At 46.0% G+C, this 15,271-nt stretch overlaps 1 protein-coding gene across 1 annotated transcript in view; it reads right to left on the bottom strand.

Moving 5' to 3' along the window:
* The window catches only part of LOC120060086 (pleckstrin homology domain-containing family H member 1-like), a 61,253-nt gene extending 48,978 nt beyond the window's left edge, over nucleotides 1-12,275 (bottom strand). Inside the window, exons 1-2 of the mRNA XM_039009148.1 lie at nucleotides 12,112-12,275; nucleotides 568-783 (exon numbers count right to left, since the gene is read on the bottom strand). Coding sequence (XP_038865076.1) covers nucleotides 568-720 — 153 coding nt within the window. The 5' untranslated portion in view covers nucleotides 721-783; nucleotides 12,112-12,275. The remainder of the gene's footprint in view (nucleotides 1-567; nucleotides 784-12,111) is intronic.
* Between the last annotated feature and the right edge of the window lie 2,996 nt (nucleotides 12,276-15,271).

Genomic DNA, 15,271 nt, shown 5'->3' with positions numbered 1-15,271 from the left:
GCAACTGGCCAAGGAGGGATACTCAAAGAAAATGTTCTTCAACCAGCCTGTTCTACTAAATCAACACAAATGATCATGATAGCATAACCAGGTCCCACACTGTCTGTGTCTGTTGGCTGTATAATGGTAAACAAACTGTACATTTGAACATAGCGCAGTTCATTCATGCACAACAAATCAATGTCAGGTCAAAACGCGCACTGGCAAGGCTGCTCTGTGGGTGGAAGACATAATCCTGTACTTTATGTTATGTGATGATAAAATAACCTAGGTTTGGGTACAACTGTTCTTTCTCATCCATCAGACCAGTAATTCTTTATCCTGGTCCTGGGGACCAAAATACGTGCACATTTAGTTTTTGCCCTAGCACTACATCTGATTCTACTAATCAAAGGTTTGATGATGTGTTGATTAGTAGAATCAGGTGTAGTGCTAGGGCAAAAACTAAATGTGCATCTATTTTGGTCCCCAGGACCAGATAAAGAAACACGGCCTTAGACAGTACAAAGTAGCAATGGCACATGATGGTGGTTATACTACATTACCCATGATGCCCCTCTCTCTCACCTTCTCAGCCAGCAGCTCTCGGATCTTCCCCGCCTGCAGACGGAACCTGAGCAGCTGCATCTCCAAGGCAACGCAATGCTTCTGCCAATCCACGCTGCCGGCTCCTCCTACAGAGCCTGGTCCCGCCCCGCCACTCTCCAAGACGTCCGCCATCTTGACCGCTGACCGACAGACGGACAGAATTCGCAGACTGGTAACCGACCGACTGACCTGGACCTGCCAAACAACACACAGTGATTAACACACACACACACACACACACACACACACACACACACACACACACACACACACACACACACACACACACACACACACACACACACACACACACACACACACACACACACACACACACACACACACACACACACACACACACACACACACACACACACACACTACCCTGGTCAGCTCAATACACAACATTACAAATGCATATTAAAAAGTATTAAACAGACACAGCACATAACACAAAACAATACGTCACTCACACAAAGAGATATCAAGCGCCAGGCCACAGGAATGGATAAGCAGATAGCTACAGATGGAGATTCTTAATAATACTGCAGGACTAGTGTTGGGGGTACAGCCAGATCTCCCGTGGTACAAGTCAGTATTTGACGTCCATCCATGTCTGAGGACATTGGGAGATGACGTGGAAACCGGACACTAGGGGCAACCTGCTCTTCCTCAGGTGTCGCCTGTTCCTCCTGAAGACTTGTCCCTGTTCTGTCTTCACCGCGTAGGACCTTTGCTCCACAGGTCTGACTACTGTGGCCCTCTGCCACCACTATTTCTGTCCTGTGAGTGGCTGAACTCTCACCCTGTCATCTCGTGGCAGCTCTGTGAGATCCTTAGCAGAGGTGTCGTAGTACTTTGCCTGTTTCTGTTGTCTTTCTTTGAACTTCTCCTGCTGACAGTTTGCCATCCCCGGTCTCAGAAGATTTTCACTCATTATCAGTAGTGTCTTTGTACGTCTTCCCATGAGCACCATTGCAGGGCTGTTGACTGTTCCTTGTGACGGGGTATTTCTGGAATCCAGCATGGCCAAGTATGGGCCAGCACCTGCTCTCTTTGCTTTTGACATCAGTCTTTTGGCTGTTTTCACTGCCGATTCCACTTTGCCATTACTTTGCGGGTATCCTGGAGACTATGTTTTGTATGTAAAGTCCCAAGCCTTGCTGAAACTTCGGAACTCGTCTGAAGAGTACTGGGGACCATTGTCTGAGTAAAGGATGTCAGGTATCCCATAGCATGCAAAGTGTGTCTTCAGTTTTCAAATGACCGTTTTCGACTGTGTGTTCTCCAAATGGTACACTTCCCAGAAGTTGGAGAGATAATCAACTGTGACCATGTAGTCTCTGTCGTTGAACTGGAACAGGTCGGCCCCTATTTTTTTCCCAGGGATGCTTTGGTGCTTCGTGTGGCCTCAACGTTTCTTTCCGCTGCTTCATAGCCCATGCAGTGCATGTATGTTCTCAGCTGTGCATTCATGCCTGGCCAGTAGACACACTCGCGAGCTCTTCTCAGACATCCCTCTGTTCCTATGTGTGACGAATGGATTCTCTGCATTATCTCTGACCTGAGGGCAGTAGGCACAACGACTCGCTCACCTCTGAAGATAACTCCATTTTGCACACTCAGCTCATCTCTGTTGTGAAAATACATGGCTACTTCCAAGGGTACATGTTATTACACTTCAGGCCATCCCAGCAGGGTCACATTTTTCAGTATCTGGAGCTCCTGGTCCAGCTCAGTGGCTCTCCGGATGTGCTTTAGTCTCTCGCTTGACACAGCGAGGTAGTGTATCATATTAATTGATTCCACTTCGACCTCCACAGGGCCTCTGTTGGCTTGTTCTGTGAGGTTCTCTCTGCTCAGGATGTCGGCCAGCACCACATGTTTTCCCGGAACGTATCGGAGATTGACCTCGTTGTTTTGGAGTATCATTAGCATGCGCTGAGGAGAGGCTTTGTCATGATGCTCTCTAGAGGTCTTGTGATCTGACTGCACATCCACAGTTCGTCCATATGTGAACTGGTAGAACCTCTCCATGCCAGACACCACTGCAAGCAGCTCCTTCTCTATCTGTGCATACCCTTTTCCAGTCTCTGTCAGGGCTCTGCTGGCAGCTCCTTCTCTATCTGTGCATACCCTTTTCCAGTCTCTGTCAGGGCTCTGCTGGCAGCTCCTTCTCTATCTGTGCATACCCCTTTTCAGTCTCTGTCAGGGCTCTGCTGGCAGCTCCTTCTCTATCTGTGCATACCCTTTTTCAGTCTCTGTCAGGGCTCTGCTGGCGTATGCTATTGGTTGTCCTCCCTGCATCAAGGCTGCTCCTAACCCACTCTCTGAAGCATCACACTGTAGTACAAGCAGCTCTGTTGGGTTGTAGTGCTTCTGCACAGGGGTCTGTGCAATGGTATCCCTGATTTTATTGAAAGCCTGCTCATGTCTCTCTGACCACTCCCACAGTGAGTCCTTGAGTGTTAGCTGTCGCAGTGGCCCGCAGAGCACCGTGGCGTGGCTGCAGATCTTGGCTAGGTAGTTTACTATGCCCAGGAAGCACTGCACCCCCTTCACCTCTGTAGGCCTAGGCATCAGTTTGATGGCTGTGACTTTTCCTGGGTCCACTTTCAACCCCTCTGATGTCAGCAGGTGGCCAATGTAGGGCACTTCCTTCAGCCTGAGCTGCAGCTTCTCCGGATTCAGCTCGATATTGAGCTTCCTGCATCTGTCCAGGAGCATTTTCAGGTTTTCGTCATGGCCCAGAGTCGTCGGTTCATCGTTGTCTCCTTCTCCCACAATCAGGATGTCATCTGCAATGATTTTGACTCCTGGAAGACCTTCCATTGCCTGGTTCAACTTCCTCTGAAAGATCTCTGGGGCTGGACTGATTCCCGTTGGCATGCGCAGCCACCTGTAGCGTCCCATGGGAGTAGAGAACGTGGTGAGATAGCTGGATTCCTCCTCCAGTTCCACATGCCAAAATCCGTTTTTACATCACAGAGAACACGCGTGCTCTGTTCAGATCTGGCAGCACGTCTTCAACAGTGGGAAGTGGGTAATGGCTCCTCTTGAGCGCCTTGTTGAGAGGTTTCGGATCAATACACACTCGTAGTTTTCCAGACGGTTTCTTCACTACGATCAGGCTGCTAATCCAATCTGTGCTTTTTTTCAACTGCTTTTATCATCCTTCTTTTCTCTAGACCACTGAGCTCCTCTTTGAGTGGTTTATATAGTGCTACTGGCACTCTTCTCTTCGGCAGCTGGACGGGCTCCACTCGCTCATCCACTTCCAGCTTCAGTTTGCCGGGTAAGCATCCATCTCCCTGGAATACATCAGAGTACTCCTGTTTCATTTGCTCTTTAGTCCAGGATCCGGTTGTTTTCTCGATGGCCAGGATGTTGTGATGCTGCACAGTAATCAACTCCATTGCCTGGATAGCCTTACTGCCTAGAATGGGCCTGTGCCCATTCTTGTTGACTACGATGAACTCAACTCGGTAGGTTTTCTTATTGCGTGGATTGATCACTTTAAGTGTGCACTTCCCCAGTGGCGTCAGAGTGCTCTTGTTATACATCACCAATACCAGACTGCAGGGCTCTAGGTGACTGGCTTTTATGAGGTTCGCAGGGATAACATTACAACTAGCACTGATTACAATCTGACTGACTTTTTGTTGACCAGCATGGTCGCAAAGAGAGCTGCATTGGGGTCTGTGGTTTTCTCCTGCACCACGTTGATGCTCTCTGACTTTGGCCCTAGTGTGATGCACAGAACATCCTCACGGCTCTCTGAGTCAGCTGATTCATTTTCCATTGCCAGGACTCTTGTTTCTCTTGCTGATCCCTGCCCTTTTGCAAACCGTAGAGAAGTGATGTTTTTTTCCACAGGATTTACATTTTTGTCCATATGCAGGGCATTTTTCCTTTTTTCTCTCATGTGTCTGTCCACAGTATCTGCATTGTATAATGCTCTGTCCCTCTGTAGGGTCTCCTCTCCCTCTCGGTCTCTCTTTCTGTGTTACTGCATGCACTGCTACAGGGCCCTGCACATTTATGACGTTAGCTCTCTGTCTGGACAGTTCTGCAGCTCTTCCAATCTGTATGCATTTCTCTAAACTGAGATCAGTCTCTCTGAGTATGTGTCACACGTGCCACACACAATCCTGTCCCTGATAAGAGAGTCTGTGATTACTCCAACGTTGCAGGTGGCCACTAGAGTCCTCAATTCAGTGAGATATTTGTCTAAACTCTCATCTTGGTCCCTGACTTCGCATGAAAAAATGATATCTCTCAATTGTTTCATTTTTCTTGGGATCACAAAATGCAACCAGCGCTGCAATTACTTCCTCAACAGAGATATTGTCTTTTGTACTGCCCACACACAGGGTCACACAAATCTCTCTGCTTTTTCCCCCAAAGAGATAATACAGTAGCTTCACTTTGTAGTCCTCAGGTTTTTCTCTCGTTGTAAGAGCCATGTACAAATTGAATTCCTCTTTCCATCTTTTCCAGGTCAGTGCTAAATTACAATCATCAAAGTCTATTTTTCCCGGAGGTTTCAGTGCATTTTCCATGGCGATTTATTGGTAGAATGGAACGTTGGCTACTCACGAATCTTGTATCCAATAGCCAGCTAGCTTTTAGCATAGAGTCTCTCACGATAGCCAGCTAACGTAGACGTTCGGCGCGATGACTAGCCCGTAAACGAGGCACTTTTTCAAACTGCTGCCTGGGATGTATTCTTCATTAACATTGATGACATCCAGGTTCTTTTGAGTACCGCTGCCACCATGTTTCAGTATGCTTTGTGTTGTAGTCACGACAGACAAAGATATATAGTTAAACAAACTTTACTAGGCATGTTGTCAACCAGCACATTAATGAAGTAAGTAACAACTGGTTTCCATTTCCTGTGTAACATCAATATGAGTAACATCAATATTGCTACACCGGTATATAGTTAAATACGGTATGTCGCCAAGCCCTAGTAAAATACAGTATGCCGCCCAGCCCTAGTGAACAGCATGCAGCCAAAACAGGCCTTCACAATATTTCAAATACAATCGCGGGGGGAAAAAACAGGTTGGAAAGCAAATGGCTCCCCTGCTGAAAATAGAACAATCTAATCTGTCTGTTCCAAAATATCCTATCAACTTCCAAATAGGCATATTGAGCCAACAGCATTGTTTAACGAGAGCGAGAGAGGTTTTTGGCACGAGCACATCGTCATCTCTGGTGCGTGAGCTGCGCATCATTGGGTGAGTTAGTAAGTACATATCTTTGGTGTGTGTGTGTGCGGCTCGCCTTGCTCCCTCCCTCAAACAAACTGATTTTTTCATGAAAGTAACGCAAAGTAATAGAACTAGTAATATAGCGTGTTACTTTCCACACAAAGTAATGTTTTAATGTAATGCATTAACTAGAAATATGTAATATGTTACTTTCAAGTAACTAATCACAACACTGAACATGACATTATTATTATGTGGATTATAATGAATGGACATTTTTGTAGGGGTAAATAAATTATTTGTTAGAGCAAATCCAGTCTGACATTTTAAAGTGGAAATTACAAACTTCAGAAGCCTTTTTAAACTTTGAATACAATACAAGCTTGCATTTCCTTTCTGCACAGAAAAATTCCTGCAACAGTAGGATGATCAAATTAAGATACAGCATCTTTTGCTAAGCAAAATCATGTGAAACCCCTCTGAAGATCTTATGGAAATAGTTGCACCTCACAACTCATCCTCACTTCACTTCCTGTGACTCAGTGGGGCAATGTGAGAAAAGCAAACACTCACCTCTCAGCGATGACTTCATTATGACAGTTAAATAAAAGCTTCCTCTTTGAACCTCAAACTGTCTTTAGCTCTACACACAGCAGGCCAGGCCGTGCTTTTGAACTAAATGACCTAATACCTCCTAACCCAGTCCCTGTGCCCCACCCCAGCCAGTGTCCGTTCCACACCAAGATCTCCATAGCTTTAGTATATGTGCTGCTAAGGCCCAGCGAAGCCTGGCCAAGCAATGCCTGTATTCCACCCCCACTCCCAGCCCCCAGCTCTCCCCAGCCCCCAGCTCTCCCCAGCCCAGCCAGACCAGGCAATCCCTTCTTAATTACAGGGCAGGAGTGAAACGGGATCCAGGCCAGTACAATAGTGTTTCTACCAGCATGTCACCTGTGCAACTAAAGGTGAAAAAAACTCTAGATCACCTCTACTCCACACACATGCAAAACTCTCCCTCGCCCTCCATTTGGTAAATCTGACCATAACTCTATCCTGCTGATTCCTGCTTACAATCAAAAACTCAAACAGGAAGCACCAGTGACGCGCTCAATATGGAAGTGGTCTGATGAAGCGGATGCTAAGCTACAGGACTGTTTCGCTAGCACAGACTGGAATATGTTCCGGGATTCATCCGATGGCATTGAGGAGTTTACCAGGTCAGTCTCCGGTTTCATTAATGGGTACATCGACGACGTTCTCCCCACATTGAGCCTATGTACATATCCCAACCAGAAGCCATGGATTACAGGCAACATCCCCACTGAGCTAAAGGCTAGAGCTGCCGCTTTCAAGGAGCGGGACACTAATCCGGAAACTTGTAAGAAATCCCGCTATGCCAAGGCAACATGTCTAAATGACTATCGCCCCGTAGCACTCACATCTGTAGCCATGAAATGCTTTGAAAGGCTGGTCATGGCTCACATCAGCACCATCATCCCAGACACCCTGGACCCACTCCAATTCGCATACCGCCCCAAAAGGTGCACAGATGACACAATCTCGAATGCACTCCAAGCTGCCCTTTCCCACCTGGACAAAAGGAACACCTACGTGAGAATGCTGCTCATTGACTAGAGCTCAGCGTTCAACATACATATCTACCTCAACTACATTGTACCCCTGCACATCAACTCGGCATGGATACCCCGTGTATATAGCCAAGTTATCGTTACTCGTTGTGTATTTATTCCTTGTGTTATTATTTAGCATTATTTATTTCTTTGACTATTTTGCTATTTTTTTTTCTCTCTGCATTGTTGGGAAGGGCCCGTAAGTAAGCATTTCACTGTTAGTCTACACCTGTTGTTTATGAAGCACGTGACAAATACAACGATTTGACTAGTTCTCATTTTTTCTATGGCTAGACGGACACCCAGACAGACTCAGACAGACAGACGGACTCTCCAGCATGTTTATCCATAAAGGCTCAAGCGGGAATTCAATGGGGGAAAGTTGATTATAGTAATGATAACAAAGTGTTAACAAAGTATAACTCATAAAGACAGACTCAGACAGACAGATGAGAAGCCATCCAGTCAGCCAGCCAGAGAGCCAGACAAAACAGATAGACAACCAGCCACTTAGCTAACCAGCTTGCCGGCCAGACAAACAGATGGCTGCTGAAACTCAGCCATTTCTCTCTGCACTCTCTGCAATTAGCCTGCTCATAAGTGTAGGGTTAGCACCGGCTAGCAGGCTAATTACAGAAGCCATATATCCAGAGGTTCCTCTGGCCCACCACAAGGCCTAGACCCTGGTGGAGTGCTGGATGGATCTCTCTGGAGGTTGAGGAGAACCAGCCAGGCAAAGGGAAACACGGTGTGTAAGGGAAGGGAGGTCAGCCCAAAGCAGACAGCCATTCTAGACCCTGCCAGCCTAGCATAGAGCTGGCCTGCTACGGTAGGCCCAGCTAGCTATGGCCAAACCAGGCCAACCCTGGTATGGTAGGCCCTGCTAGTCCATTCAGGCTAGACTAGACCAGGCCAAAGCATCCCTGCTATGGTAAGCCCAGGCCAGGCCACCTCCACCAGTAAGCTAGCTAAGACAGCTGGGTGCAAACAAACCATTTGCTGGTTAAACACTTTCAGCACGACCATGCTAATTCTCCCTGGGACAATTCATTTAGTTCCTTTAGCACTGCATGCTTGTTTAACATAGGGGGGAGAGAGTGGGCCAGGGTTGGTCCCCTCTCCTCTCCTCTTGCTGCAGGGAGCCTGGGCTGGGGCCTTCCGTCCCTGGGCCTTCCCTCCCTGGGCCTTCCCTCCCTGGGCCTTCCCTCCCTGGGCCTTCCCTCCCTGGGCCTTCCCTCCCTGGGCCTTCCCTCCCTGGGCCTTCCCTCCCTGGGCCTTCCCTCCCTGGGCCTTCCCTCCCTGGGTGTTCCCTCCCTGGGCCTCCCCTCGCTTGGTCCCTGTCTAGGCCTTCTGTGGGTCTTCCTTCCTCTGCTCCCTTCTTCTCCAGCTGAGAGACCTTGAAACACTCTGGGCCAGAGAAAACACTAGTTGTCTGGGGAATACTGGATTGAAACCCTGCTGCAAGCAGCTCGCTGGAACCAAGATATACACTACCATTCAAAAGTTTGGGGTCACTTAGAAATGTCCTTGTTTTTGAAAGAAAAGCAAATTGTTTGTCCATTAAAATGACATCAAATTGATCGGAATTACAGTGTAGACATTGTTAACGTTGTAAATGACTATTGTAGCTGGAAACGGCTGATTTCTAATAGAATATCTACATAGGCGTACAGGGGCCCGTTTTCAGCAACCATCACTGTGTTCCAATGGCACGTTGTGTTAGCTAATCCAAGTTTATCATTTTAAAAGGCTAATTGATCATTAGAAAACCCTTTTGCAATTATGTTAGCACAGCTGAAAACTGTGGGCTGATTAAAGAAGCAATAAAACTGTCCTTCTTTAGACTAGTTGAGTATCTGGAGCATCAGCATTTGTGGGTTCAATTACAGGCTCAAAATGGCCAGAAAAAGAAAATAACTTTCTTCTGAAACTCGTCAGTCTATTCTTGTTCTGAGAAATGAAGGCTATTCCATGCGAGAAATTGCCAAGAAACTGAAGATCTCGTACAACGCTGTGTACTACTCCCTTCACAGAACAGCGCAAACTGGCTCTAACCAGAATAGGAAGAGGAGTGGGAGGCCCCGGTGCACAACTGAGTAAGAGGACAAGTACATTAGAGTGTCTAGTTGGGAAACAGATGCCTCACAAGTCCTCAAATGGCAGCTTCATTAAATAGTACCCGCAAAACACAAGTCTCAACGTCAACAATGAAGAGGCGACTCCGGGATGCTGGCCTTCTGGTGCCTGTGTTCTTTTGCCCATCTTAATCTTTTCTTTTTATTGGCCACACACACACACCACACACACACACACACACACACACACACACACACACACACACACACACACACACACACACACACACACACACACACACACACACACACACACACACACTCTTGTTTAAAACTATGACTCAATGTTTTGGTCTCAGTGCCTCACCAAAGTAGCTACAGTATTCCATTTAGATTAGCAAGCAGAAAGGCAAGATTACACATATGCACACACCTTTTATGGGGTTTCCTTACTTTGTTTTTGAGTGTGTTCTTAAAGAGGAGGTTTGTTACTGGAAACAAAATAAACACTAAGCTATAGAGATTTAAATACCAGCCTTTTACTCTAGACGTCTAAACAGAAGCGTGCAACTACGGTGAAGTGAACATGGTATACTGTCCAAACCCCAACTTTAGTGGTTTTATGAATACAGTTTTATACACATTATGCAGCTCAAGGCTCTGTAACAGCTGTACATTCAAAGACTGGCATGTGCAGGGGCACCTAAGAGCCAGTGTAGGACCCCCCTTTCTTCCTATTTCCTCTTCTCGTCCCCTCTTCTCTCCTCCCCTCTCTCCCCCTTTCTTCTCCTCCTCCTCTCCTTATCTTCTTCTCCTCCTCTCCTTCTCTCTCCTCCTCCCCTTCTCTTCTTCTCCCCTCTCCACCTTTCTCCTCATCTCATCGCCGCTCCTCTCCTCCTTTTCTCTCCCCCCTCCTCTCCTCTCTCCCCCCCTCCTCTCCTCTCTTCTCCTCTCCTCTCCTCCTCCACCTCTCTCCACTCCTCTTCTCTCCTCTCTACTCCACCTCCCATCTCCTTCCTGTCCATTTTATTATCCTCTCCACCTCTTCTCTCCTCCTTCCCTCTCCACTCCACCTCTCATCTCCTCCCCTACTTTCTCCTATCCTCCCCCTCTCTTCTCCTCCTCTACTTTCCTCCTCTCCTCCTTATCTTCTCTCTTCTCCACCTCTCCTCCCCTTTCCTCTCCTCACTACCTCTCCCCTTGTCCTTCTCTCCTCCTCTATTCCTCCTCCTCTCCACCTCTCCTGTCCTCTCCTCATTCTCTCCTCTCCACCTCATTCTCTCCTCGCCCCCTCTCCTCTTCTCCCTCCCTACCTCTATAGGAAGCTGAGTGTGCAAGCAGGGTAGTCTAATGACAGGCTCTCTGTAAACTGACCACACTCATTATCAGTCTCTGCCGTAAATACAGACCAGGGCATTGCTGTCCCATAGTGGAAAACACACACACACACACACACACACACACACACACACACACACACACACACACACACACACACACACACACACACAAAATCCTGTCTCCCCTCAACAATGCATGACTAACTACAGGAGGGGAGGGAGCAGGACTGTGCTGTGGGGAAAACGTTGCAGCAGTATAACTATAATCCCCAGCTCGGACATACAGTAGGGTAGAGGCATATAGCAGCGCATGCCTTGACACAGGTCCTCGATCAAAAGCTCAACACGGGGAACAAGGTGTGGTACCTGAACTGGCCTAATAAGTGCACATCTGCCATGCTTTGGATTCTGTCTGTATGGACTGTAGCCTACATATTGAGAGTTCAGCATGCATGTTCAAAACCAGCTTGGAAAGAAAAAGAGGGTAAGATATCAAATACTGTCATGGTTAATACCCATGTCATAAATAAGACTCTATGATTTACCACGCAGATCAAATAGATGCTACTGTACTGTATACACAACAGGATCCAATTCTGATGGTTGCAAAAGCTGAATTGCCAACACCCAACAGAATGCATTTAGTGTGGAAGTGGCAGTACAGGACCGATGGTAGGCCACTGTCCCTGGTGTCTTTAGATAACACCTGGACTGTTTAGGTTTACATGTATTAATTAGTAGGACCATTATTATGGATGTGAATGTGATACAGACAGACAGTTGGCTAGCTGGCGAGAGATACACACCAAAACACTCCACAACACTCCACACTCCCCCCCCCCACACACACACAAACTGCAAAAGTTCGTATGTTTATTGCATAAAAAAATATCTTCTTTATATCTTCTTCTTGCATGCCAAGAGGATGAGGTCAAAGTTACACTGCTGGTGTAATATTGTCCAGAATGGTCACAAGCAACGCACAGGTGTGCCACACACACACACTGGACTAGAAACCACCATGAAAACGTCTATAGCAAATGAGCAATGCTCAATCCTAAACTCGTGTTGCATTTCTCTTCTAACGATGTAAAACGAATAGTAGACTACAGTAGAGCAGACTCGTAATAACTACTGTAGGTCCGTGTCAGAGCATAAATCAAAGCAGATGAGTAGTATGCTACAATCGGAAATAGACAAAAAAAACTTACGCGTTCCTGCTTCTAGCGGAACTATTTCTAACACCAGTACCTCTCACCTTGTGACTTTGTAGTCTTGCAGTCAGCCAGCTCTCTCTTGCTTCACGTAGCCTAGTAAACTCGCCCTGGTAAATCACATCACGCTGCAATTAACATTCACTCTCTGACTGTGTTCCTAGCCTCTTCTTTCAACGTTTCATGCTGTAGTATCGTCCGGTATAACCCCGGTTGTCCGTGTCTCTCATGCACGTAGAGAGACTGAGAGAGTTCAGGGGACTGTGCCACCGTGCCGTAGATCCCGATTCTCCAGTCCCTAAATGCATCCCGTATTCATTTAAAGGGCCAAATGCAGGATCAGATTTCGCAGGGAGTCAAGCCCACTTGTGTCAGGAACTATGGTAGGAACTGCACAGGATATTGCATCAGAGCTCAACGCTGATTTTATTTGAGAATTGATTGTGTTCTAAGTGGTAGATAGCTGATTACTATAGTGTAAACAGACTATGAGAGGATGATCCGTTTCGGATCGAAACGTTCTCAATAAATCGGTGGAATTGGGAGCTTTAACAGTGTGCGGCCTTCTTGTTCTATACTTGTATTCTTTAATAGCCCAGCACCTATGTTTTTAATGATGATTAATGATGGTTTCAGTATGTGCGTTTGACCACAAACCTTTCAATAAACTAGTAGTAACCTGAATTATTTCACAAATCAGTAGACTGTATTGTTTTGTTTATAAGTCTGTCCTTTGTGAGTGTCCAGTATAGCCTAATGTCTTATTTCGGTTTAATCACCTACAGTTTTACTAGAAAGAAACGTTTTTAGACTGTGGTGTGAGAGTTAACTATTAATGAATCATTAGCCAGGCTGTAAAAGTTTTGTGAGGGGATAATTAGGCCTGTTTTAGACTGGGGTTTCTACCTACTAAACACTACTACATTCCACCTCGGCGTCAGATACACACAGTAGCCTACTATGCCTGTCCTAGTTCAGTAGATCTACCTGGTTTCAATGGTTTTACGTCTGATTTGAGATATTCATTGGTTTGTTAGCAAATGTGGTTCCATCAGCAGAGCAACGTTGAAGAGGTTTAATTCCATATAGATGCGTAAGCACATAGCAGTTGTCTTCAGTGAGTAAAGCAATGGTAGCCTGGTCCCAGATCTGTTTGTGCTGTCTTGTCATCACCTGTGGTCATTGTCATGTTTGGACACAACATAGGACTGGCTGTCCGGGACAAACACCTCATACAAGCCCATGACAATGACCATAGAAGTTGGCTATAGAGCACAAGCAGATCTGGGACCAGGCTAGAGCAATCTGGAAGCGTTTAGATTGTTGCATTGCATGTGTAACAATACGCCAACCTGGGCTTGAACCAAGGGCCCTCTGAACACCTCAACATCTGCCTCCCACGAAGCATCACTACCTATCGCTCCAAAAGCGATAAAGCTGAAGACTTACATTTCCCTCACTAACTTTAAACATCAGCTATCTGAGCAGCTAACCGATCGCTGCAGCTGTACATAGTCCATCTGTAAATAGCCCACCCAATCTACCTACCTCATCCCCATATTGTTTTTATTTACTTTGCTGCTCTTTTGCACACCAGTATCACTACTTACACGCCATCATCTGCTCATCTATCACTCCAGTGTTAATCTGCTAAATTGTAATTACTTTGCTACTATGGCCTACTTATTGCCAGAACCTCCTCATGCCATTTGCACACACTGTATATAGACTTTCTTTTTTTAATATTGTGTTATTGACTGTACGCTTGTTTATTCCATGTAACTCTGTGTTGTTGTTTCTGTCGCACTGCTTTGCTTTATCTTGGCTAGGTCGCAGTTGTAAATGAGAACTTGTTCTCAACTGGCCTACCTGGTTAAATAAAGGTGAAATAAAATAAAACGTTTTTTAAAAATCCTCTGCAAGGGAAACAACTTCAAGGTCTCAGAGTGAGTGACGTCATCGATTGAAACACTACTAACGCGCACCGCTAACTAGCTAGCCATTTTACACCGGATACACGTGTGTGATATACCCAAATACATAATTCACAGTTTAGGTGCCATAAGTGGAATATACAAATGCCTAAATCTACGCTATTATGAAAGACCAGTTAAAAACAGGATGACACACACACACACACACACACACAGTTTTTATGGGCTTATGACCTACAGTAAAGAGCATGGAGAGATGAGGTCACTACCAGCCATGCACACACATACACACACTAGGGCTGAGCGATTAACCCGAAATGTCGGGTATTTTTCCGTTTTTAAACAACTAATTGACCAACATTGGTTAAATTGTTTGAATTCCATCATGTGACTTGTATTAATTGATTTATTCTGTGTTGTTACAGCATTCAACCCACATAATGCATAATGTAATTAATGTCCCCCCAAAAATGTTTAACCGAAATCCAACCGACCTCAAAAAGCACTAATCGCTCAACACTAAACACACACACACACACACACACACACACACACACACACACACACACACACACACACACACACACACACACACACACACACACACACACACACACACACACACACACACACACACACACACACACACACACGGTCCATGTGGTAGGTGTAAAGAAATGGAACATTAAATGACATGTAGTACACTAAAACACACAAACACACTTCTGTAACACATATTCACTGAGTATACCAAACATCAGGAACACCTTCTTAATATTGTGTTACACCCCTTTTGCCCTCAGAACAGCCTCAATCCGTCAGGACATGGACTCTACAAGGTGTCGAAAGTGTTCCACAGGGATGCTGGCCCATGTTGACTCCAATGTTTCCCACAGTTGTGTCAAGTTGGCTGGATGGTGGTGGGCCATTCTTGATACACACAGGAAGCTGTTGAGTGTGAAAAACCCAGCAGCTTTGCTGTTCTTGCCACAAACCAGTGTGCCTGGCACTGACTACTATACAACATTCAAAGGCACTTAAATCTCTTATCTTGCCCATTCACCCGCTGAATGGCACACTTAGACAATCCATGTCTCAATTGTCTCCAGGCTTCAACGTCCTTCTTTAACCTGTCTCCTCTCCTTCATCTACACTGATTAAAGTCTATTTAACATGTGACATCAGTAAGGGATCATAGCTTTCAGCTGGATTCATCTGGTCAGTCTATGTCATGGAAAAAGCAGGTGTTCTTAATGTTTTGTATGCTCAG

This window comes from Salvelinus namaycush, chromosome 15 (assembly GCF_016432855.1).
Source record: "Salvelinus namaycush isolate Seneca chromosome 15, SaNama_1.0, whole genome shotgun sequence".
In the NCBI taxonomy this organism is placed as follows: Eukaryota; Metazoa; Chordata; class Actinopteri; order Salmoniformes; family Salmonidae; genus Salvelinus; species Salvelinus namaycush.
The sequence above is the reverse complement of the archived record's forward strand: the minus strand, read 5'-3'. Positions and strand labels throughout refer to the sequence as shown.